This window comes from Magnolia sinica, chromosome 9, assembly GCF_029962835.1.
Source record: "Magnolia sinica isolate HGM2019 chromosome 9, MsV1, whole genome shotgun sequence".
In the NCBI taxonomy this organism is placed as follows: Eukaryota; Viridiplantae; Streptophyta; class Magnoliopsida; order Magnoliales; family Magnoliaceae; genus Magnolia; species Magnolia sinica.
The window spans coordinates 8,394,402-8,422,263 of NC_080581.1; the positions used below are offsets into that span (position 1 = coordinate 8,394,402).

Genomic DNA, 27,862 nt, shown 5'->3' on the forward strand with positions numbered 1-27,862 from the left:
ATCTTTTTCTTAACAAAGGCACGCAATCTTTGCTATTGGTCTTTCTTTTCTTAATGGTAGATTGCTTTTCCATTTTCTTCTCAATGGCAAATTTATAAAAATCACATTAATTAATACAAAAATCTTATAATCGTTGTTGCGATGGATGTCTTGTATTCTGCATAATAGTAAAAAGGAGAAGTTATATGTAAAGCCTCAACGAGGGGCTTGATCCCTTACGTTGGTTTGGGGAAGCTCCCTTTGCTTGGATTATATAAGGTTCAATCTGGAGATCAGCTCTGACTGAAAAAGGTATTTTGGGTATTTTTATACATGCCTTTTGAATATTCTCTATGAGGTTGAATTACGTAACACAAAAGAGAATTTATTTATTTATTTTTTTGTCTGAGTTTCGGGCTCTAAAAAGTTTTAGAGCTGTAAATCTCTTTTTGAAAAGAAGTGATTTTGATAGAGACTCATTCATAGAGTAGGCGTGATGCCAAATAAATTTACCATGTTTTGTATGTGTTAGTTTTCTTTGTCGCAATGGTTCGTTTTTACAGTTTTATTAATAGCCTTCAAGTGGATCATTGAAAATATAAGAACATTGGTCCCCACTTCCTATTGAAGAATAATAGGCGATAAGTAGCATAATCTACCAGATGTACAGTTTGGATAATCTTACTATTCTCCACTGACCAAAATAAATCCTCTTGGATGCATGTCATCACCCTTTGTTTAGTGCTCTTGATACTTAGATACTTCAAAATAGGTAAGGCATCCATACAATCATGCTTGTGAAATCCATATCCTTGTCACATCCTTGACATGTCAATGCCGTTCAGACGACATAGCTATTTTGGGAGTGGATTAGGTGCAGTCCTTAATGTGGGGTCCACCTTGATGTATGTATTGTATATCCACGCATCCATCCATATTGAAAAATTGGATTAGGGCATTGGCCCAAAAATGAAGCAAATCCAAATCTTAGGTGGACCATACTGTAGGAAATAGGGGTGATTGACCATTAAAAACTTTTGTGGGCCACATAAGTTTTAGATCAAGCTTATATTCATTTTTCCCTTCATCCAGGTTTTTGTGACCTTACTAATAAACAGGTTGGAGGGCAAATATATGTACGGAATCATTACCGTGCGCCCTAAGAAGTTTTTAATGGTGGGACGTTCAATCACCACTGTTTCTTCTACTACGGTTCACCTGAGATTTGGATCTATCTGCTTCATTTTTGGGTTCATGCCCTAGCTAAACAAATGGTCTGCGTGGATATAAAATACATAAATCAAGGTGGGCCCCTTCGGAGGGGCCACACCATCTTGTGTGAGGCTGGAACTGCACCTAATCTGCTCTCTGTAGTGAGCAAAACGGCCCAAACACCTCCAAATCCCAAACCAATAGATTCATGAATTGCTGAATTTGAAAGAAAAAAAAGGAAAAAGCTCCACCTATGGTATGTGACACCCCCGAGCATGTTGCCGGCACTTCGTTTTTTAAGTGTAAAACAAGTACCCATGATAAACGTGGTTCGGCCATGAAAAAAAAAAATGATCTAGATCATCGGTGTGGCTTTGATGGGAGGAAATGCCCAGGTTCTTTCTTTTTTATGTTTATGTGATGCACAGGGCTATAAATGAATGAGGCCAAAACAAGCGAAGAACAACAAGTTCACTCAAGTGTAGAGCAGCTGAGCTGAGTTTAGAAACTCAGTGCATTCGTCACAAACTCGGTGACTCTGACACAAAAATGGTGCCACCGGCCGGGCGACTATTGCACATGTATCGTAAGCCATTCATCAGGCTTAGTGGACCATTGATACAGAACGAAGAGAGCTAAAATGTTTGTATGTGGCGACGGCCAAAAAACTACTATTCAATCATTCAAAGCTCTCAATTGAAGGTGAATCATGTTTAATTTTTGTGTCCTTCGAAGGCGACGGGAACCTTCGTCGTGGGCCCTATGGGTATACATTCTAAATACTGTAATGCATGAAACATGCCGAGGAAGCAATTGTGAATTTATGCCGGGCCTAATCATGCTCCTCAATGGGCCATCCATAGGGAGGACAGAATTTAGAACCTCTCAAGGACCCACAGTATTTCTGCCCACCTGTGATACGTGCTTGATTGGCAGAAATTCTATTCTCACTTCCTGATGGTATCGTACTTTAACAGCTTTATGATGCCCTACCTATGGGAATTATGTGACATGTGTGTTTCTTTTGAGTATTTTTTTAAATGATTAATTTGTTAATAAGGAGATTAGTTAGGATGATTAATGTTCTAATTATAAATTTAGTTAGAGATTAGTTTCACAAGTAATATATACTTTTTGTTTGTGCAATGTAATTAAATTTCTTTGTGATTTAAGTTTCATGGAAGAAAAGAAAGAATTAAGAGAGCTTAAAGTTCTCTTTATTGGGTGGGTTTTGGTAAGAGGATTTTGCATGATTTCCCTTCACTTTTTTGAGTGGAGTCATGTGATGCTCACATAATGTATAGTGTTTGGATCCAAACTCAAGGCTCTAGGGTACATAGTGCCTGTAAACATTGAGGTCATCTGTTCGATTGCTTAATCACCAGAAATGTACATTTCACATGGAGTTTTATATAAACTCTAATTCATTTTGGGGTAATATATACATTCTGTCGTGAGAACGAAAAAGAAGAGAGTTGTGTATTGAAAATTGCTTCTTTATTTTTTTACCTTTGAGCACGTAAATCAGCATAGATTTGTGAATGTATCGAAATAAAAGCATCATAAATTTTTATGCCGTGGTTTGTATATTTTTTTCAATACCATTGCGTGTAGTCAAGGAGGATTTCTTTCTCTTGATGTGCACGCGTGTATGAGAGATTGTGAGTATGCGTGTGTTAAAAAAGAAAAAGTAGTATATGGTGGATCTCATACCATACATTAATTTGAATTAAATTGATTGAATTGTGGAACACAGTTCTTCGAAACCTCTGATCTATAAATGATTGTATGTTGAAATAGATCAATCAAATACTTTTCATTCTTATTCGCCCAATAAATGTCCACCAATTTGATGGTTAGATGATCAAAGAGGAGTGACTTTTATTTATTTATTTATTTTTTAGGTTTTGATTGGAAGCACAGTTTAAATAATTTAATTTGACTTATACACGCAATTCTCCTCTTTAATCCCGTGAGAGGTTGATTTTCTTTTCTTTTCTTTCTTTCTTTCTTTTTTAACTTTTGCTTTTTTAGTGCTTGATCCTGGATTTCACATCAACCTTGGCACATCAGGTGAGCCACACTTACATGAATTGTTGGGAGACATGACAAGGCCCTCATGCATCACCATAAGAATAATGTCACGATGTGGCCAGATGCTACACATGGGATCGTGTTTAGATGATCTAGACCGTTGACCCGATGGATGCTATCATTGATGGAAGATGCCGATGATATCTTTTAGAGTGGAGGATCCTACCATCCATTTTCTTGCCTTTTCTCCGGACTAGTCTTTTCAGCAACTGAACAGAACATTACAATCTTTCAACTTGGGGCATTTTTGAGGCAACCGTCACCTTGAATGGGACCCATCAAATCGACGGTTTAGATCATTTAACCATGGATGACGTACGCATCAATTTCTGATGCAACAAGACCTTATTATTTCACAATTTCTGGTCATTTTAGTTGGAGCCCCCAGTTCTTTACAATATGTCTGGCCCACCTGATGAACAGACTAACTGCTTGTTTGACCAAGTCCCATTCACCTGGATCTCACACGCCAGTTCAGACCTATAGAATGAATCTAACCATCCGATCAATGGACTAAAGATCATCTATTAATATTGTTTCTAGAAAAGCGTGACTTGGTGTTTTGGACCATCCATATGGTGGGGTCCATCATGGACTGCTTATGGTTCTAAAAATGACTCCAATCAGGTAATCCTAGACCGTCCATCTATTGCTTGGAAAATTGACGGCGGCAAAAAATAAGGCGAAATTTTGGATTGATCGGACCGCTTGATGAGCATGATCTGAGCACTGCCAGCTAAGAAGAGTACGATGGACCTAATGGACAGTCTAGATTGAATGACTTGGACCGTCCACGTGTCCTATAAAAATTGGAGCACTAAAGGTTATTGTACTCTAGAGCACAGTATCCATCAAAATTCCATAGGGCATTTGACGTTTTGAAGTCAACTGGGCCTTCGAGATGGGTTTTGAGTTTGTAATGGGAGTATTTATTCCATATGCACTCGCAATTACCCAAACACGGGCATCTTCCAAAAAAAGCCAAGCAAACCGGCCGATATTCGATGAGAAAAACTTCAATACTCCTGCAGGGGGTGATGCTCTATACACAGGCGCATACAGATTTTAGACGTGGCATAGATGTACCTCAATTTAAACTGAACAGATCGTGGGAACCACTATATATGGATTTAAGCCCAAAAATAACGCTGAACGAGTGATTCTAGCTGGGCGATTGGTGAGTATCTAACGGAGCAAGGAATTCAATGGTCCAAAATTCAATGGACAAATGTCCATTAATCGTAGATGTTTTTGTCCCTGATTTTGGTTCTTTTATCAAACTAGAATGGTTCTCAGTTTTTTAACGGTTCAATTTGAGGTACGTATATACCACATGTACAATTTCAGTGTATATGCGTAGCAACCACCATACTCTGCCAGAGTATCAAATAACCCCTTGTATTCGATACCCATCTCGAGTAACATGACGCGAGCGCTCGATTCCTATGGTGGTGAATGACGTCTGTCCACTGTACCATGGCATTGTTGTAGGACAATCCAGACCGTCTAAATCTCTAACCCAGTTGTGGATGGAACATTATAAAAAAACCCACTGAGGAGATGATGGTAATCATCTGATTCGCCCATTCAATTTGGATCACAAAATAAACGGTAAGGATTACTCCAACACGAGATCTTGAAGCCATGCTCCACCCACGATGTGCCAAACGACTTGAATGGCCCAGATAGCCACACATAAGAAGGATGAGTAACTTTTAAAATGCTCTGTAGTCTTGTCCCATTGCCCGAATGGCGAATATCAACCGTTAAAAGTCACCTAGCCAACAGTTCACGAGGAATCATATTATTCTCCACCCGAGGATATGCACCCTATAGTCGGGTCTGGAACATGGCTTGCACCACAGTACCATATCTAGACGATTGGTATGATGTGGATGGACCATGCCTGAAAATCAAATTGAAAGGTTAGGATTGTCCTATCGAGAACCATTCTCAGTTGAAAACGGACCGTTGCTGTATCTATTCTTCCCTTCACTTGCAGATCACAAACTGAAAGATTGTGATCGTCCAATCAAGATCTTCTGGTGGATCAGGCCACAAATTGAATGGTTGGGATTAGCCAATTGAAGAGATTTCGGGGGCACCAATAGATCAACGGTCGGACAACTGGGCCCACGTCCAGGGCCAAAAAAACTCCATTTCTCGCGTATGATCTATGCATGGATGGTACATCCAGTCTGCAGACACGTGGGACTCCCGACGCAAGCCGATCAGTGTGGCCCACACAACTAATGAGAAATATTTGGATCAATTTATCTCGATTAACAGGCAAGCTGCTGATAAGGGAACCAAAACCGTGACACGCACAACTCTGATTGAACGGCTTTGATCCATAGCCAGGGTCATTTCTACAAAAAGCCGATGATCTGCGCCCTAGGATGATGTTGGCCACCGATCAGTTGCTTGCAAATGGGCAGGCAGCAACCCCAGGGGCCATTAGGAGACAACCTTTAATGTGCACAATTCATTAGGTAGGGCCCACCTTTGATGTTAGTCCTCCATCGTGTGGGGTCCATCATCAACGTTATTGTCCATCATGTGGGGCACATCTTCAATATCCACTGCCCATCACATGGAGCCCACCTTTGATGTGGACCGTCCGTAGTGTGGGCCATCCATCTTGCAGGACCCACCCTGGATATGGGGCACTCATCATTAGGCCAACCTTTAATGAGGACTGCCCATAATGTGGGGCCCACCTTGATGTGGATCATCCATCATGTGGGGGCCCACCATTACTAATTGCAGACCATGTGGGCCCCACCTTGAATGTGGGTTGCCCATCATGAGGCGCTCGCCTTGGATGTGGGCCATTCATCATTAAGGTTGGACCTTTGATGTGGATCATCCATTATGTGGGCCACCTCGATATGAGCCATCATCATGTGGGGCCCACTAGATCATCTACCTGTTCATTGGATGCTTTTACAATCTCATGAACTTCTAACACAGAGCACATTCCCTTAAATAATTCCAAGTTGCTGTCACCTATAAAAAGGAAGGAAATGAGTTACTTTTGGAAGTTGAAAAGCTTAAAAACAACTTCTAATTACTTTTTCTAAAACGCTACTTATTTAAGTTTAATAACCAAGCTAAATTATTTAAGAAAAGTAGCTTATAATCTAACCTAAGTTAAAAAAGCTACTTATTTGGCAGTACCCAAACAGGTCCTAACTAAATATTCGGCGTCAGTAAAATGTCAAAACTCACTTAGACTTGTTTGGACTTGTTTAAACGGAAATGATTAAATAACTTTAAATAAATAAATAAAAACCACTTATAATTGATCATAAACCTTATTTGGTAATATCCAAATGGGCCCTAAGAGATTCAACTACTTCCGCTGAGTTTTAAAACATAGTTTTGACTCAGCTGAGTTTAAAGTTGAGTCAGTAAGAAACTTGCTCATGGGGAGCACTCAATCCCCATTTGGCCAGGCTTGTCAAGTTCATTTTGTGGCGGCCCTGCTAAGAAGGCAAACAGCTTAACTGGCACGCAGCACATTTACCAACCTGCAGTGGTTTCAACACTAAAAACCTCTTGCTAAGAAGGAAAACAGCCATTGCAACACATTACAAACTTGTTCATAAAAGCTATTTTATGTTATACATAAGCAGTTCAAATGATTTATTATTATTATTTTGCTACATTCTTATTTAATTATTTAAAATTGAGTAAACTAAAGACTCAAGTTGACCTGACTCGCTGAACATCGAGTCGAGTTGAGTCTTCATGTTTTTGACCTTTATTATTTGAAAGATTCGATCAAGCACTCAACCTAAGTCGGAGTTGACTTAATCTCAGGTTGTCAGCCAAATTGGGGATAATTTCCAAGTTTTTAAACATAAAAAAAGATTCTCCTATCAGGATTCTGATATTGATATCAAATCCATGTCCTCCCCAGTAGTTCACCTACCATTACGTCCATAACACCTAAAGCAAATGTTTTCGTTATGGTTTTTGAAATTTCAGATAGATGGCTAATCCCTTCTACGATATGTATATTGTTGATACTATGCTTCAGTTTCTACTTTGATCATGTCACACCATCCCATGTGGCATGTTTCAGTTTCTACTTCGACCATATCACACCATCCCATATGTTGTATGTTTCACCATTTCCCAGCTTTTACTCATTTCACTGCTGGTCATTTTTAGTGTTCCTGACTTTTGGATCCATAGATTTGTTGTGTTAGAAAGAAATTGAGGCCAATGAGTATGCTACACTAATAAAAAAAAAAAAACAAAACAAAACAAAAACAAACGGGACAACAAAAGTTTCCTACTGATGATATTTAAATAAGCTGATAGCTAGCAATAAAATGCATACACCAAGCAATATAACTAGCACTAAGAGGCATTCACAGTCATTACAAAATATCCAGTTTGATTAGACAGATATTTGAAAATGCTTGCTGCTATGTGGTTTTTACTGAAAGCTACAGTGCGCTCAACTTAGAATAGACATCTCCTAGTGAAATGATCACTTTCCCCTGAAAAGAATGATAAAAAGAAGAAGAATAAAAGACAGATAATTGAAAATTATGAGAAACTGATAAAGAAAAGAAAGAGAGAAATGAAATTGACATACAATGATCAAAGGGAAAAATGAAAATTGATATATAATATATCATTTTACTCACGTGTTCATCATCAATGTGATGTTATCTCCTTTCAAAAGAATCCTTCCTGAAATAGTCAAAAGAAAATTTTCAGAATCAGATTGGAATGATATGAGCAGAAAAATATGGAAAAAGGTACCATTGTGCTGTGACCCACCCAATGGCTTTCTGGTGTTTTTCTTAACGTTGACTTCATCAGCATCATCGAGAACCAGGTTCATGTACTCATCAAACCCCTACCAGATCAGCAAGAAATCAATACATTAGCATTCTAGATCTACAAACAAATGAAGCTGTACACAGACTAGTAATTTGATGATATTGTTACTCAGTGCTATGAGTCTATGATCATCAGACTTGAAAAGATGATCCAGCATGCATACATACACTAATATGAATATCAAATTCAAGATTTGCACGTAGAATAATGTGCATTACAGTCAACTGTCAACAGGATATGTTGATTATCACCAGTTATTTATTAGGCCTGCAACTTGGGCCTATGTCAACCCAAACGCAACTGACACAAACCGTGTTTGGATTGGGTCAGGTTGGGTTGCCAGGGTCCTCTGGTCAATTAGGGTTGGAAAAGCAAATTCAGTTCGGGTTTGGAATAATCACATATATTTGAGTTGGGTTGGGTTAGGGTTGACTATAAAGGGATTCGAGTTGGGCACCTTGGGTTGGAATTCGGGTCGAGTTGGTTTGCATGTTGGGTCCTCTTGATGTCGAGTTGAGCTCGGCTTGATCCTCAACCAGACCCAATCCGCGGAGTTGCAGCCCTACTAGTTATATAAGCCCCAAGCCCACTAAATATGATGGTGAATTTATTTCCAAAATGGATGTACAGCCCTTTATCATGTTTCGTGAATTTGGACTGCATTATTCAAATCTATGTTATTCTCACATATAAGCATAACCTATGTGCTAGTTATGCTATGTATATGCAGCCATTCCATGATGATTAGATCACTAGTTCACTACTGTAGCCTGTAGGTGTCACAGGAATTTGACAAATATGATAGTTGGGTCCAGTATGTGATGTTGGTTGGTTTTACTCATACCTCCATCAATTACTGATGTGTATGGCCATATGGTACAGAGCATCACATACACAGGCAGGGAAGTCATAGCAGGCATATACACTCTTTATGACCCATCATAAGGTTCACCCTGAAGAACCAATGTAGCATGGACTGAGGCAGATGTTTGAGCTAGGGATAAACATGACTGCAAACATATAGAGTTCCTGCCCTTCCATGTAAGATGAATCAAAGTGTGTCTGCTTTTTAAATGATACATTTTCATGCTCATCACTATCAATATCTCTGTGAACATGTAGCTTGTTAGGTGGTCACAACTGCACTCTTTAAGTTGGGTTTGACTCCTTACCTCAGTGGTAGACTCTGAGGAGTTTCAACATGAGGTCTTGGGTTCGATACCCATAGGTGGTGAAATCCCACTACGGCGTGCGTGGGTGTGTGTGTAAAAAAAAAAAAAAAAAAAACGTGCACTCTTTAAGTTTGTCATTTTCCATCTTGTTTGCGTGCTTAAAATCTTTATAGACACAGAACTCAAGAGTTCACCTTCATGAAATTTGTGCTTGTTAGAGATATAGTTAAGAAAAAAGTTCCATAGGGTTGTTGACACCTATGAAGGGGGTGGGCATGCACCAGGTCCTTAAGCCAATAGGCAGTGACTAGTGGATACAAATTCAAGGGGCTGTTTGATTTTCAATTTCCATGGTAAATACATCGAAATGGATAATAATGACTACCTCCATCTGTTTGATGGAGATGAAAACGAATGAGGAATTGTCTGGAAAATTGGTCTGAAAGAAAACCTTCTTGCTACTAAATTTAATGTGGGCCCCACTATGATGTATGTGATTTATCCATGCCGTCCATCTATTTTAATAGCACATTTTAGGGCATGAGCCCAAAAAATGGGATAGATCCAAAGATTGAGTGGACCATACCTCAGGAAACAGTGGTCTTAAAGATGTTGACCGTTCAAAGATATTTTGTCCCTAGGGTCCGCATTGATGTTTATTTGCCATCCAACTTGTTCATAAGGTCACACAATCATGAATAAAGGGAAAACAAAAATATCAGCTTGATCCAAAACTTCTGGGGCCCACAACAAGCTGTCAATGGTAGGTGTTCAATTCCCACTGTTTCCTTTGGTGTGGTCCACTGGAGCTTTGGATCTGCCTCATTTTTGAGACAATGCCCTAAAATGAGCTGGCCAAAGGGATGGATGGTGTGGATTAGGCATATACATCATGGTGGGCAGCATAGTTTCAGCACTTTTTTCCTTGGGTGGTGTCTGAATGCTGCAACAGAGGGGCTGTCAACATCACCTTTTATGAAGTAGCCGGAAAAAAAGGGTAAATAAATATTGCCTATTTCCTTGGAATTCCAGGGGAAATTAGAAAATCAAACAGCCCCCAAAAGATTCCAGCTAGAAGCATTTACCCCCTTGCAGAGATTAAAGCAAAGAATACCATCATCATCATCATCATCTACCAATTAATTGGGTTGGCTGCATGAATCCTGTTCCGCCATTCCAATCTACCAAGGGCAAGACCTTCAGTTGGACTATAGGTCATCAAATCCATTCTTACTACCTCAATCCACATCCTTTTGTACATTCCCTTTTAGAGCCTTCAACTTGTACCAACTCACTCCTAACTGGTGCAGTTTTGGTCTACGTTGCACAATTGAAGCAGAGAATATGTATGATGTTGGAAACTGGCAGCACTAAACAAGCCAGGGTATTCCAAATATATACTTCTAATAATTTATTTCCCCATGCACTTCCATGAACTGAAAGAATGACGGTATTCATTGAGTTGCTCTAGTGCACTAAATATAATGACTAATGCTAATTACAACTATATGTACATGGACTACACAATGCTCCAAAACTCAAAAGCTTTTATTTGCATGTAGTGAGGAATTCTGAGGATCATGTTTACATTATTAAAAAAAAATTCCAAATAACAATCACAGCAGTAATAAAATTATTGTCATCTCAAAAACAAAAAATCACATGAGCAATGACCAATTTGCAAAATTCAAGGACCTTGATGTTTACTTATATATGATACTCAAGTATCAGTTGTCTGCACAGTTGGATGGTAAATTAGTTTGTTTCATTTGCAGATGAATAAACAAGAAGTGCCCAGAAAAATAAAAGGAAAAAAAAATATTTGCTTTTTTGGTTTCTTGAATAAAAAATTTGGCTGCATTTGAAAAAACAAAAAACAAAAATAAAAAAGCAAACAGGCAGAAACATATTATGTAGCATAGAAATCATAAAGGCACACCGATTGATGGTCCATGGGTGTGGGAGACAAATTATAATTGAGTACCTTCCACTACATACAGAGTCCATGCTCAATGATCGGAACTGTTTGTCTTCTTCTTTTAATAAACTGGTAATTTATTAAGAAAAGAGATAAGTGACTCCATCCATTATGCTGATGGAAAAAATTCACCAAAAAGTAGGGAATGCTTGGTCATATCAGTCTTGCCCAAGTGATCCATAACGACATTAGCCTCTATAGGAACTAAAGAAAAAGAAACCATACATGGAGAACAACAAAACCAACTTCCAAGGAGCTCAAACCAGGGTGTGCCGAATCGGTTACGTATCGGCCGTATCGGCCGATACGTAACGGTAACGGTGTGAACCGTTACCCGTTTCGGGGCCGTATCGGCCGATACGATTTTTTGTACCCGTATCGGCCGATACGGGCCCGTTACGGGGTGTAACGGGCCGTTACGGGCCCGTAACGGGCCCGAAACGGTAACTTTTTTTTTTTTCATTTTTAGCTCGTTTTTTGCTGTTTTTTTGAAACCTTTTGTTTCCAAACTGTTTTTCACTCCTTCTACTACTAATTTCGACCAACCTTAGCTAGGTATTTGAGATAAAAACACATTATATCACAAATTTTTTTGAATCAAAGCTCGGTGGGCCATTTTTCAGAAATTCGTCAAAAATAGGTATTTATACTTTTTTTAATATGTTTTGCTGTTTTAATCATGTCATATGATGTGTTAATCATAGTAGAACATGTTAATGTACATTTTACAGATTTGGGGTGCCATTTAATAATTTTTTAATATTTTTTTCTATTTACGCATGAATTTTGGCCCCTTTTTTTAAAATTCGAAAAATCAAATTTTAATGGTTGTTTTGCTGTTTTAATCATGCCATTTGATGTGTTAATCATAGTAGAACATGTTAATGTGCATTTTACAGATTTGGGGTGCCATTTTATATTTTTTTAATATTTTTTTCTATTTACGCATTTATTTTGGCCCTTTTTTTGAAAATTCGAAAAATCAATTTTTAATGATTCTTTTGCTGTTTTAATGACATCATATGATGTGTTAATCATAGTAGAACATGTTAATGTGCATTTTACAGATTTGGGGTGCCATTTTATATTTTTTAATATTTTTTTCTATTTACGCATTTATTTTGGCCCTTTTTTGAAAATTCGAAAAATCATTTTTAATGATTCTTTTGCTGTTTTAATGACATCATATGATGTGTTAATCATAGTAGAACATGTTAATGTGCATTTTACAGATTTGGGGTGCCATTTTATATATTTTTATATTTTTTTCTATTTACGCATTTATTTTGGCCCTTTTTTGAAAATTCGAAAAATCATTTTTAATGATTCTTTTGCTGTTTTAATGACATCATATGATGTGTTAATCATAGTAGAACATGTTAATGTGCATTTTACAGATTTGGGGTGCCATTTTATATTTTTTTATATTTTTTTCTATTTACGCATTTATTTCGGCCCTTTTTTGAAAATTCGAAAAATCATTTTTAATGATTCTTTTGCTGTTTTAATGATGTCATATGATGTGTTAATCATAGTAGAACATGTTAATGTGCAATTTACATATTTGGGGTGCCATTTTATATTTTTTTAATATTTTTTTCTATTTATGCATTTATTTCGGCCCTTTTTTTGAAAATTCGAAAAATCATTTTTTAATGATTCTTTTGCTGTTTTAATGATGTCATATGATGTGTTAATCATAGTAGAACATGTTAATGTGCATTTTACATATTTGGGGTGCCATTTTATATTTTTTTCTATTTACGCATGAATTTTGGCCCTCAAAAATAATTGCAAACACCTAAATGTAAGATATTTTCATATTACATTCATTCTAATATATCTATCATTGATAGTAGATAGTTAGAAAATTAAATATATGAATTTTGTAGTCAAATTCAGGTTATCTGGTTCATAAATTCATCAGATAGTCCGATACAACTTCTCACCAAAGAGTGGACCGTTACACCACCATAAACATGTTCCAATTTATAAATGAATGCATATTTGGAATGCTTAGAATATTCCGGATTTAATCCATATTTTTTCATATTTTTTTGACAAAAAAATTTTTTTGCACCGTTACGGGCCGTTACGCCCCCGTATCACCGTTACGCCCCCGTATCCGTATCGGTTTTGGAGGTCACCGTTACGCCAACCGATACCGATACGGGATACCTTGGCTCAAACAGAACGAGGTGAATGAGAGAGCCCATAAAGTTTTTTGGTTAAACAACTCTAACGCTTGAATTCTGCACAATTCGAGTTAACAACTCCACAAGGACTCCACAAGGACTCAAAAAAGCAATTTAAATCTGCCTTGGTCTTTTCTCAAAATGCCCCCAACACGAAGCGACCCAGGTTCCCAATGGAGCAACCACCCCCATTAAGCTTCCACCAACTGGCCTGCAGGAGGGTATCCAAAAGGTAGGAACAAGAGGTGGCTTGCCAGAATTGTACTCCATTTCTTATCCAAGTCCAAGAGGAAAACACCTCTAAATTTTTTCATCACTCTACCCTACTATAAGCATAAGCTTAATTTTCTCTGTTATGTTCTCAATCAATCTTACCACTCCAACGATTCTTTTATACTTCCTGCATAGTCCACAAAATGAAACGAGGGAGCATCTTCCACAGAATTCTACCTCAACCGTTGAAGGTACCACATCACTAACAATCAAAGAGATTCTCCACAGAATACAGGAGAACACAGCTAATCTTACGAAATCTTAGGACATGCTTGGACACGTGTAATCCAAGGGAAAAGAAAGGTAAAAAAATAATAATAATAACTATCCAATGATAATTCCATAGGAATTATTGAAGCATGGATTACAAAATTTTGAAGTCTTGTTTGGGTCGCAAGTGGAAAGCTCATATTTATCTCACAAGTGACAAGTCTCACTTTTTTTTTCCTTTCCCCCGAAAGGCACATGACTCACCTTGTTTCTTGTGCCAAGAATTCAAATTATGGAAAAGTGTAATGATTGCTATGTGGATTCCACCATTTTCTTTGCTATCCAAACAACACAAATTGACACATCCAAGTACCAAATTCTTTCCATTATTTGGCATGTAGTCCCTAGTATCCAAACACGGCTTGAAGAGGAAAAATAAAAATAAAAACACCAAATGCCTCAAGATTATGATTAGCTCCAAGCAGGAGCAAGATAGGTCATATGATGGGAAAATGCCATGCACTCCAACTCCTTTGCAAGAATGCTAACAAAAGGACCCAGTGTTGCAACTCCTACATCGTGCTTTTTCTCATATTGGCTCGTTTCTTCATTGTGCTTTTGGCGCAATTCAGCATCACAAAAAATATTCATGTTGTCCACTGAAGAGGTGATCCAATAAATGATTCTATTTTGAAGCCTTCAGCACACTATTAGAAACTGTCGCTTGAATAAGCCCCCATTTAAACCCATCACCACAAACAAGAGGATGGGAGAGACGAGATCACCTTCCTGTAATATACCCTTGAACCGCTGAAAAATCCTTTAAGACCCATTAAAAAGGAAAGGATCATGAACTGAGCTGAGGATAGATAACCCTCGATCCATTTTATCCATCTACATCTAAAATCCATTACTTTAAGCATATATGAAAGAAAAGATCACTCAACATGATTGGAGGGTTTTTCCATGCTTAATTTACAAAAAGATTCCCCAAGCGGCTGCTTCTTTACCCTTGAATTGATACCCTCATTTGCAATACGGATCCCGTCCAAGGTAATATGGTCTTGGATAAAAGCTCCTTGGAAGGGTCATACACTTTGCCCCAGCATCTTTGGGATAAGGGCCCCAAAACTTTTATGATAATTTTACAAATGCTACTCAATAAGTTTATTGGTCTCTAGTCTGATAACCCTATAACTTCTTACATCTTTGGGATGTGAGTAATGAAAGTTGAACTAAGCCCTTTATTGATTTGGACTCTATCACAAAAGGTCACTTTTCAACATTCCCGAACAGTTCTGGAAGACACCCCATAAAAATGTCTAAACCAGGTGCCTAATTCCTCCATAGAAAAGACACCACTCTTGATTTCTTATTCATAGAAAGAACCTTCCGATTCACAAGCCAATCGAGAGGATAAGCATCTAAAGGACATACCATTCAATAAAGGCCTATGAACTATGATGTAGGATGACCTAATCACACCTTAAATGAGAGTGATATTTGAAAGGGACAGATTTATGCAATATTAAAAAACAAATAAAATATCAGCCTTATACATCATCAACACAATAAAGAAATAAGGTTAATATACCATTGATTATGGCCATACATCACAAACACGAAGTATTGAATTTTAAAATCTGAATTTAATTAGATCCGGCGAAAGATAGAACTTTCGTCTTCCAATAGGTCCGTCTAATGATCCAAGTGGATTTTCTAATCCAAAAAATAGGAATTTTCTAGATTGGGAAATCTAGAAAATTCAAAAAATAAATAAAAAATGGTGGTTCTTCAAATTTAGGCTTTGGGTGATGGGTTTTATGTAGGAATGAAAATCTGTTGAGATCTAATGATTTAGATAAAAGGAAACAACATCGGCTTCTAGACCTAAAGATTTTAGGAGAAAAGGAAGAGAATGGGGTTAAAGAAAAAGAGTACCTTGAGAAAAGAAAGAAGGAGAAATAAGTAGGGGATGAGAAATTACTTCCCTGGGCCTCACGCTCTCTTCTAATTACTAGAAGTCGAAGATGAAATCGTCAGAAGGAAAAAACTCACTTTTTCTTTCATAAACATAACATAACATGCTTTAGGCTTAGGGCAACCTTTATAAATTCGTAATTACATGAAATTACCAAAATACCCCTATTGAAAAAAGTTTTTTATAAAAAAGAAATTTGTCTCAAAACTTAAATAAATCAAATGTTTATAAACTAAATTCAAATTGAAGATGCCTGATGGGCCCCAATGATAGCGCCGTGAAGGTGGCGTAATGAAGGTGGGCCGTGACGATCCAACGGTCCGATCACACCATCATTACGATCCAACAGTCCAAATGTCTTCTTTAAACAACTTACACATGTCACAAACACATGTGTAAGGTCTTCAACCTCTAGAGACACGACTCATATCCGTCATCTAACCACATTGACACGGGTAACGCATGCCTCCTGCGTTGATATACTTTGAATGGTCTGATGTCCGCATCAACTCCCTTTGGCTGAGAAGATCTTGACTCCAGCGAGATAAAACTCTTGTGCTTTTTTAACAAATTTGGATCTAGTCGCTGCCAACTCTGCTTCTGTTAACCATGTATAGTCGGATAATGGTATGTTCTTCCACTTCACCAAGTACCTCTGAAATCCACCGTCTCGAGTGGAAACAATTTGCTCATCCACAATTCTTTCAATTTCTTCTCTTTTCTCAGGTATAGTAGGCATAGGTGGTGTGGGTTGGGAAGAAAATTCAGAAAGTGGCTAATGGTTTGGAACAAAATTAGGGTCTATGGGATGGCTTGAACAAGGCATTAGATCCTTTATATTGAATGTTGAACTAATCCCCATGCGAGGTGGAAAATCTATCACATATGCATTGGACTGAATCTTTTTCAGAATCTTAAGTGGTCCAGCACTGCGTGCTTGTAAGTTCTTAATGGTACCTTGTGGGAACTGTTCTGGCCTCATCCTAACCATTACATAAACACCCTTATTAAATTCTTGAATTCTACGATGTAAGTCAACTGAAATTTTGTATTGTTCATTACTAGCATTTATCCGCCTCCTAATCTCTGCATGTGACTCATGAATATGATGGGAAAATGCATTGACTGACTTTGAGGTCCTCTGGGTGACTGACATAGGTAACAAATCTATGGGTAGTCTAGGTTTATAACCACCAACAATCTCGAATAAACTCATACCCGTAGACCTATTAACTGAATTGTTATATGCAAACTCGGCAACTGGCAGGACTAAGTCCCAAGTTTTAATGTGTTCACCCACCAAACATCATAGTAGATTTCTGAGACTTCGATTCACAACCTCAGTTTGACCATCAGTTTAAGGATGGTAGGCATATGAGAACTAGAGTCTTGTACCCATCATATGCCATAATGTCTTTCAAAAATAACTAGTAAACCGAACATCCCTGTCAGACACTATGGTCTTAGGCAAACCATGTAATCGAATAACCCCTTAAAAGAAAATCTTAGCTATATTGGACGCATCTAAGGTTTTAGAACAAGGGAGAAAGTGGGCCATTTTTGAGAAACGGTCCGCGACCACAAAAATGGAATTGTGCTTTTTAATTGTCTTGGAAAGTCCAAGCACGAAATCCATACTGATGTCTTGCCATGGTGCGTGTGGCATTGGCAATGGCATGTACAATCCAGTATTTTGCTTCTTCTATTTTGCCAGTTGACATGTTCGACATTGCCCTAGAATTTTGGCTACGTCTCGCTTGAGACTTGGCCAATAAAATCAATCCTCCACTAGGGCGATGGTCTTATCTCAACCAAAATGGCCAGCAATACCTTTAGCATGAAGCTCCCAAACAAGGAAATCCTAGAGGGAAGTGCGGGGAATACAAAGTCGGTCTCCTTTGAAAAGGAAATCATCTTTCAGCACGAACTCACCCGAACTATGCTGGGCACCTAAGAGTGATATGTATGTTCCTCCAAAATATGGACACATGGGATACTCGTCTTTCAATTGCTCAAACCCGACAACTTCTACACTCAAGGAATTGAGCAATGTTACTCTCTTACTAAGGGCATCGGCTGGTTTGTTATCGATCCCAGCTTTATGTTTCAGGACAAATAAATATTCCTGAAGAAACGTTACCTACTTGGCATGCCTTGGGTTAAGCTTCTTTTGGAAATTTAAATACCTTAAAGCCTCGTGATCAGAAAACAAGACAAATTCCTGCGGTAGAAGATAATGACACCAATGATGTAGCAATTGCACTATCACATAAAATTCTTTGTCATAGGTGGAATACTTTTGTTTTGCTTCATTCAGTTTCTCACTGAAATAGGCAACTGGATGACCCTCTTGGCTTAGTACTCCTCCTATACCTACGCTTGAAGCATCACACACTACTTCAAAGACTTTAGAAAAATCTAAAGACGTATAACGGGAGCCTCTATCATCTTGCCCTTAATATCTTTGAATGCCTTAGCTACGGCCTTAGACCATATGAAATCTCCCCTTTTAATCCAATCAGTAATGGGAGCCATAATAGTGCTAAACCCTCGAATGAACCGACGATAAAATGTGGCTAAGCCATGAAAGCTTCTCACTTCATGTATGTTCCGCGGTTTAGGCCAGTCAACTATGGCCTTGACTTTTTCTGGATCTGCTCGAATTCCTATAGACAACACTATGAACCCTAAGAAGACAACCCTATCAGACAGGAATGAACATTTCTTAAGGTTCGCACATAACCTCTCCGCCCTCAGGATACTACAGACCTGCCTCAGGTGGTCGAGATGCAGCTCTTTAGTGGTACTATATATGAGTATGTCATCAAAATAAACCACTAAGAACTTCCCCAAAAAGGGTCTTAAAACTTGGGTCATCACAAGCATAAAAGTACTGGGTGCATTAGTCAAGCCAAAAGGCATGACCAACCACTAGTACAACCCATTCATCGTCTTGAAGGTTGTCTTCCACTCATCTCCTGGGTGTATGTGTATCTGACGATACCCGCTCTTGAGGTCTATCTTGGAAAAAATGGTGGATCTGGCCATCATGTCTAACATATCATCAAGCCTCGATATCGAAAACCGATACTTGATCGTGATCTTATTAATGGCCCTACTATCCACACACATCCGCCACGTACCATCTTTCTTAGGCGTTAACAGCGTTAGTACGGCACACGAACTCACACTCTCACGGATGAAACCCTTTCGTAGGAGATCATTTACCTGCCTATGCAACTCTGCATGCTCTGCAGGGTTCATCCTGTAATGAGAAAGGTTCAGTAAAGAAGACCCCGGGACGAGATCAATGGCATGCTGGATGTCCCACATAGGTGGCAGTTCATCCGATAAATCCTCAGGGAATACATCATTGTACTCCTTAAGAACCGAAGTCACCTCAAGAGGTAACTCTACATGAATCTCGGGTGTAACTTCCCTATCCATTAGGGCGTACACCGTCAAATCATCCCGTCTCTTTCTCAAACTCTTTTGCATTTATGATATGTAGAGACTTCGAAATAGATTTCCTTACATCCTTCCTTGACTCACTCGTTTTCACATCCCTAGCCTTCTCTGTGTGGCTCTTGAGTGGCAACAGATTAATCTTGATTTTTTTACCCTCATGTGTGAATGTACACAAGTTCGAGCGACCAAAAATCTTGACATCTCTATCGTATAACCACGGCCTCCCTAGAATGATGTGACCTACATCCATAGATAAAACATCACACCACAATATGTCTTTATATAAACCGATTTAGATGGGAACTAAACATTGCTGGGACAAAGGCATAGAAGACGTGTCAACCCAAGAAACCTTATAGGGTTGAGGGTGAGGGATGGGCTTCAAACCCAAGCGAGTGACTGTGCTAGCTGAGACCACGTTGGTGCAACTACCACTATCCACGATGACTTTGCAATTTTTGTCACCGCTCTTGATAAACGTGTAGAAAATTGTGCTTTTGTGCCAATCATCACTCTTTGGCCTGCGCTAAAGCACATCTAACTACAGCTAGTGGTACAGTCTTTGGTTCTTTTTCTTCATAACCACTAGCACTTATCTCTGGGTGATATTCCTCAACTTCATACTTACCCATGTCATCCGCATTTTCATTTGACTCGTCTATGATCCCGTGAGTCTTTGCCGTGCACTGGTTTGCGAAATGACCTGTACCTCTGCACTCATAACATCTCAAGTGACTACCACTGCCAGGATTGGCACCAAGGACACATTTGCCCTTATCATCCTTAGGCTTAGGCGGTGCACTAGCCTGCGCCCTAGGCTAACTTCCAATGTTAGGTTTGGTTCCCTGAAAACCAGATTGAACAGTAGAGTCTCGGGAGTCAAAGCGCCTCGTGATAGGAGACTTTAGGTAAAGCTCTAACTCCTGTACAACTTGGTAAGTCTGATCCAAGTCACCCACTGCATGGGTCATAAGCTTACGCTGCAGATCCATGTGAAGACCCACCTTGAAACGAGCCAACGTTACTAAGGGATCCTCCTGAATATCACACCGCATCATATACTTCTCAAATTTTGCGATGTAATCTACAACCGACATAGATCCTTGGCATAATGCTTGCCATTGATCTAGGAGCTTTTGACAGTAAGAGAGAGGAAGATATTTTTCCTTTAATAACTCCATCTCTACCCAATGCGTGACTGGGACATCTACTGATATCTCGATTCTACGCTCCGTATTTGTCCAAAATAATTTAGCTTGACCCACAAGTTTCATCTTTGCATACCGCACTTGTTAGTTTTCGGACATCTCATACCATTCAAAATAATAGTCCATGTTCGCTAACCAATCAAGGAATGCTTTTGGGTCAAGACGCCCATCAAAACTAGGAGCATCTACTTTAACACTCTTTAAGACCCTCTCATCGACATCATAACAGTCTTGCTACTCGACAGCGGGCTGCGGATATCACGCCCCTCTACGACCTACCCCTCAGCCACGTGCTCCACGACCTCTACCACGATTTCCTACCCGTTCCTCAACTACTCCCCCTACGTGAGACTGTTCATCCCCTCAAATGTCGGAGATTTCTCTTAGAGACGCTTCTATCTTATCCATACGGGTATTCATGTTCCTAGATTGCGCCTCAATGGTAGCCAAACGTTGGTTGATTGTGTTCACCATCTCAGTCAACTGTTCCATATTGAAAATTGGGTGTAGACCAAATCCTCTACCAGTCCGAGTGGGCATACACAATAAGACTCAACTTAGGTTTCCTAAAACACGTCTCTAGGAGATTGTTTTGACACAAAACTATGGACATCGATGATCTTAACCTTTAGAATGATGCAAATGTGGAAAATTTCAGATCTAGACTCTTTTTTTTTAAATGCAAATCTGAAAATTTCAGATCTAGACTCTATATGCGATGCATGAAACCCTAGAAAAAAAAATAACATAAAAATCTAGACTCTTGATAACTCGATCTAAGACGACCCAATGCAAGAACCTAAGCTTTAATACCAAAAATTGATGTAGGACAGCCTAATCCAACCTTAAATGAGCATGATATTTGAAAGGGACAGATTTATGCAATATTAAAAAATGAATAAAATATCAACCTTATACATCATCAACACAAGAAAGAAATAAGGTTAATATAGCATTGATTATGGCCATTCATCACAAATACGAAGTATTGAATTTTAAAATCTGAATTTAATTAGATCCGGCGAAAGATAGAACTTTCGTCTTGCAATAGGTCTGTCTAACGATCCAAGTGGATTTTCTAATCCAAAAAATAAGAATTTTCTGGATTGAAAAATCTGAAAAATTCAAAAAATAAAAAATAAAAAATTGGTGGTTCTTCAAATTTAGGCTTTGGGTGATGGGTTTTATGTGGGGATGAAAATCTGTTGAAATCTAACAATTTAGATAAAATGAAACAAGATCGGCTTCTAGATCTAAAGATTTTAGGAGAAAAGGAAGAAAATAAGGTTAAAGAAAAAGAGTACCTTGAGAAAAGAAAGAAAGAGAAAGAAGTAGGGGATGAGAAATCACTTCACTAGGCCTCACGCCTTCTTCTAAGCACTGGAAGTCGAAGACGAAATTGTCAGAAACAAAAAGCTCTCTTTTTCTTTCATAAATATAACATAACATGCTTTAGGCTTAGGGCAACCTTAATAACTTCGTAATTATATGAAATTACCAAAATACCCCTACTAAAAAAAAGTTTTTATAAAAAGAAATTCGCACAAAAGTTGTGCGCAAACTGTCTCAAAACTTAAATAAACCAAATGTTCATAAACTAAATTCAAATTGAAGATGCCCAATGGGCCTCGATGATAGCACCGTGAAGGTGGCGTAATGAAGGTGGGCCGTGACAATCCAACGGTCCGATCACACCATCCTCACGATCCAACGGTCCAAATGTCTCCTTTAAGCAATTTACACATGTCACGAACACGTGTAAGGTCTTCAACCTCTAGAGACCCGACTTGTATCCGTCATTTAACCACATTGGCACGGGTAACACACGCCTCCTGCGTTGATATACTTTGAATGGCCTGATGTTCGCATCAAACTAACTCCTGATTTAATGCAAACAAAGGATCAACAAACAACGATTACGGGAAGAGCTCGGAATCCTCTTGTTAAGAATAGAGATCACACACCCCCTCCTCTCTTCTTCCAAGCAAGAACTCTAAGGGCTTGTTTGGATTCATGGAAAGCAAGGGAAAGGAAATAGTGTTTCCCATGAAACTCACTTTCCATTGTTTGTTAAGCCTTTGTTTGTGGGAAATTGTAGAAAACACATTCATACTTTCTATTTTTGTTGGAAAATAAATAAATTTATTTTCCCGCCTCCACCCCTAAGAAATGCATTTTCTCACGGAAGAAGGAAAATGGGTTTCTCGATAGTTAAGCCTAAATACGCCATCACCATGTTCAATCACCTTTCATGTGCCACGTGCCAAATGAGACATTGTCCTTCTTTAGTCATGCCCCACATGTGCCACTACGCCACATGTGTCGTCATCCATCTTATAGTGCCCCATGTGTAAAGAGCCTCCAATGTGCTAATGTGCCACATGTAACACCATCCATCTTCTCTTGTGCCCCCCATGTGCTATTGTACATGTAACATAATTCACTTTGCTTGTGCCCTCACATGCACCAATGTGCCACACATGCCATTGTCCATCTTCAATCCTCCAAATATGCGACGTGCCAATGTGCACAAGAATTGTCATTTAGCTACAGCGGCCACATGTCGAATGTGCCAATGCGTGTCTTGTGCCACGTGCCACCGTACAACTTTAAGCACCTCACATGTACCATGTGTGCCACAATTCAGCTCCAATTATCCACACATGCCGTGTATGCCACATGTGCTACTATGCATCTCTAAGCATCCCAGATGTGCCACATGTGCTAATCTGACACATGCTATAGTCTACCTAAATTTTTTTTCTAAGAACTTTTATTTTTGTTTTGACAAACAAAAAATTTAAAAATAGATCCTAAATTTCTGGAAAAATCTTGTTGAGAAACAAACGAGGGAAACAACATTTCTTTTCCCCCAGTTTCCTAGAAATAAGGTTTCCCAAAAAACACTATTTATTTTCTTATGCTTTTCATGAATCCAAACAAGCCCTAAAAAAATATAAATTTATTCTCCATAGCATAATAATGTTTCATACATCCAAGCATAGCCTTTTACAAGCTTAAAGCAAAAGAAACCCTACTAAGGATGAAATGACGTAAATACCCTGCTAGAGTTACTTCAATAACCCACATGCAGGGGTATTTAGGCCACTAACTTTTTTTTTTTTTTTTAGAAAAAGACTAAAGAAAATTAATATAACTATTCCCACTCATACATGTGACCATGGCCCATATGTATGATCATGTGCGAACCACATGTGTGCTAAAGAAAACCCATGTGGGAATGGCTTAGTTGCATTAATTCCCAACATCTTGGAAGAACTTGGCTCCATCAAGTTGATATCATTTAATGCTTGTAAAGCTTTAGGTTGATCCAATGAAATTCTTCACCAGAGACATGTACATTCAGACCTTCGATGATCCTTTCCTAATCATGAATTTCAGGTATCCACCTCGATGGGTAGACACGATATGATCATTGAGTATGTCTTTAATCACTTCGTCGCACTGCTGTGGCACCTTAGGTATCTGAATTGCTTGCAATCTCGCCTTTATGGTGTCCAAAATAGGTAGTCAAATATTCTACAATGGATATAGAATTGTTTTTCAATTTAGGTGGAAACTCTCTGAGACAACACGTTCTTAAAGTCATTTCTTGACATGGTAGGGATTCACCTTCCTCAAATGTAGCTATGCTACAATTTTGGAGGAAACCATTTAGGTTCAAGTTGGACCGTAATCTGGTCACATTCCTTGAATTGTACGACATGTTGTCCCATGTCAATGTATCATTTATAGTTCTCCTTGCTAATTGCAATCTTACATTTGATAATGTTGTCTATCTCCTCGATATGATGTGCAAAATCCTCAACATTAAGAGGGGTAATGGATTGACAGGTTGTTAAGGTTTAAGTCCATTGGCGATTTTGAAAGGAGATAATCTTGTTTACAATTCACAAAAGAGTTGTAGGCAAACTCAACTTGGGATGGAACAACATCAACATGCATATGCAATCACCTACAAGACATTGCAATAAGTTCCCAAAGTCTTCAAATGACCACACCAGTCTAGTTATTTGTTTGTTGATAGTACACACTTATAGAGGGTATTATGGTCTTTTCACTCTTACTAGGGTTTCTCTATTTTAAGCTACATAAAAGGCTATATTTGGGATTTGTCAAGCATATCATGACATTTTGAGAATAAAGTCACTTTTCTTAAGTTGGCATTTCTACTTGGAAAAAGAGGAGAGGGGGAAACAAGTGATTTCCAGTTATCTACTAGAGAGTAGTGGGTTTTCCCATAATCTTGGTTTCTTGTTCTTGATTCCTTTGTACTTCTTTGGAGACTGCATTACACCAGTATAGAGATATCGATGGGCTTGTTTGTAGCTCCAAGCATATCCATGTTTGAAGGGCAAATGAGAATAACTTCAACTTTAGATATCCTTTTGACATTAATATGATCCGTAAGGCCCTAGCTTGCATTGGTTCATTGACCAATGTCACCTGTTGAAAGAACATTAAGATCTGCATCCCACCAATCTATCCAGCCATTCACAATTCCTCCCTAACCATTTGTTGATCTTCTATAGAACCATATGATTTTTGGGGATAGAAGTCTCCACTGAAACCACTTGGCTTTTGGCTTTCCCAATAAAGCATTCCTAAAAGACCTTTTTAACTCATCACTCTTCAAGTCCACCTTTGCCTTAGGTAATGTGTTCTAGGCTTCGGCCTCCTCTTAAGATTTTCATGTCTCCATTCTTTTGTTCTTCATTAATCTCCTCTGTGATTTTGTTGCCTTCAACCTAAATCGTTTCCAATCTCACTAGCTATGGTTTTGGGGCTAAGGAGCTCCTACCCGTGTTTAGCGAGTTGATTGCAAGTCTCTTCCTCGATAACCATCAATAATGGAGATTGGTGATCACCTCCAATAGCTACTTTCCTTTCATTGAATCTGACAAAGGTGAAATTCTTGATTGATAGAGAGTTTGTGATGGCGAATCTTCCATGAGTAGAAGTAGTTATGCATTTGTAGGGCCAGTTCCTAAGATCTAGAATGATATATAGTAACAAGGAATACACATGTCACAATAATCAGAAGTATTATCTTTCTCGACCATGGATGACCTATGATCCATGTATCCCACCAATTCAACAATCTTGTGGGCCCCACCACAAGCTGAAAGGGATAGTCAAAAGCAAGAAAGTCAATGTAAACGGTCTTCATGGAGAACTCCACTCCACTTGGACAAATAGATTGGCTTGATCGGTACAAAATTTCAACCATGGACCATCCATGATAGTGTGCTACCAAATTGAAGGTTCCCATCACCTATTGTGTTCTATCCAGGTTGAGGTATTCTGTAACAGTAACGATGGCCATAATGACTACCACTATTACCTTTATGATATGGGTCATAACGGCTATTATAACTCCCATAACAGCCGTTATGGTCTCTTTTTTATTGAAAGAAAAAAAAAAAAAACTTGTATCAGCCCTCGTAACATAAATAAATAAATAAAAACCCAAAAAACCTGTATTTTTCCCATTTCAAAGCTATTACGGTCTTTACAAGGGGCATAATAGGCCGTTAATGCCGGTTATAAGTCATTTTTTCCATAGTGGCTGTTACGACCCTGTAACGGGTAATAATTGCTACCATTACCTTTACATAACGGCCTTTACGACACACCATGATTCAAGTAGAGGGGCCTTAAAACTCCAATTTCAGGTAGCCTTGCTGATGTCAATCCGCAACATCCAAAATGTGCACACTCCACGTGTGCACAAGAAGAGGCCCGGATGGGGTCCCACTTAAGCACACAAGACTTCTTTCCTTGTTTGCCTTTAATCATTGTTTTACTAGTTTAGAAGTTCTCTTTAATCAGGAAGTTGTCTCTTTAGGATTTTGTGTCCTTTCTAGAGACTAGATACAAGGAAACCTTGTAATCCTTACTCTACAAATACGACTACAAAGGCCATATGTATGGACACTCCTTTACATGATATTGAATACAAGTTGCTGGTGACTGTTACTTTATGGGAGAAGTGTTGGATGGGGGAGTTGAGAACTCTACCATACAGCTAGAGGGCTGTTGAGTTTTACTCATAATCTTTTTTAACCCTTTATCTTCTACTTTATTCACCTGGCACTGAATCCTCAGCCACAATGGTCTTTTGCATGCATTAAATCTACTAAAGAGCAAGTTCCATCCAGCAGAGGTTTTCTTAGGGGTTTTCCCCTTTTTTGAGCTCACCCCAAAACTTTCCGAATCCTGAAAACTAAATCCACACCCTCCTGCAACCCTCTTACTGATTTTTAATTTCAGAGATTGCTGCAGTTTCCTGCAGATTTCTCTCAGTTTTGCAGACTTTTCTGCATCTTTTGCATGCATTACCCACATACTTACTAAAACCAGTAATCAATCCCTAAATCCGGAAAACCTATACTTCAGGGAAAAAAAAGAAAAAAAAATCAAAACTAGACTGGAACATTTTGATAATCAGTATTAAAATCTAGGCTGGAATGAATAAAAGAAATATATAAAATAAAAAATATATGAGAAAAATCAAAACAGTAAAGACATATATCATGTTCTTACGATTATACGCCCTTCAATCCTCATATCCTTCTGTTCGAAAAGCCAAATCTGAATGCGAGCTTTCTGCACCAATCCAAACCAGAAAAGGAAAAAAAAAAAAAAAAGGAATCAATAAAAGGCAATGGAAGATTTAAATGAATTGGGAAAATGGAAAGGCAAGAAAGATCGATCCCGCTTACACTCTGAAGAAACCGAAAGATAAGATTCTGCCACCATCACATGGAAAAATAAAAAGAAAACAAGAAAAAAATGTAAGAGAGAAGAAGATGATGAAATACGACAACAACAGAGAGTATACGTACGCATCTACGTATATGTATAGTAGATAGAGAGTATATACGTACGATGGGCTGGGTCATAATCCTTTGAACTCTGGTAGTCGCCATGGCTGCGATTTCTCTTTCTGCCAAAACCCTAGGAAGAAGCGGGAAGAAGATCTCTCTCAATTGAAGAAAATAACACAGAGAGCGGGCTTTTGTCCTTGAGAGGGTAGTTTGGTCATTTTATGCAAATTGGAATTCAACGGTGATTCGCGCGAGGATAGATTGAAGCGGGAATTGCAGCAGATGGGCTACAGGCACGTGTGAAAAGAGGGGGCCAGTGGTTAGGTGGGGCCAACCGTTAAGAAGCTCTGGCACGGCCCGCACGGGTGACTTTCTCAT

The 27,862-nt window shown here is 38.6% G+C and overlaps 1 protein-coding gene across 1 annotated transcript; it reads right to left on the minus strand.

The window, feature by feature from the left end:
- Positions 1-7,553: 7,553 nt before the first annotated feature.
- LOC131256813 (uncharacterized) lies at positions 7,554-27,688 on the minus strand. The gene is made up of 6 exons (XM_058257853.1): positions 27,545-27,688; positions 27,380-27,406; positions 27,201-27,263; positions 8,086-8,164; positions 7,950-7,995; positions 7,554-7,799 (listed from the first exon to the last, which is right to left on the minus strand). The coding sequence occupies exons 1-6, from the start codon at positions 27,584-27,586 to the stop codon at positions 7,790-7,792; spliced, it is 267 nt and encodes an 88-aa protein (XP_058113836.1). The 5' UTR covers positions 27,587-27,688; the 3' UTR covers positions 7,554-7,789.
- Positions 27,689-27,862: the final 174 nt, after the last annotated feature.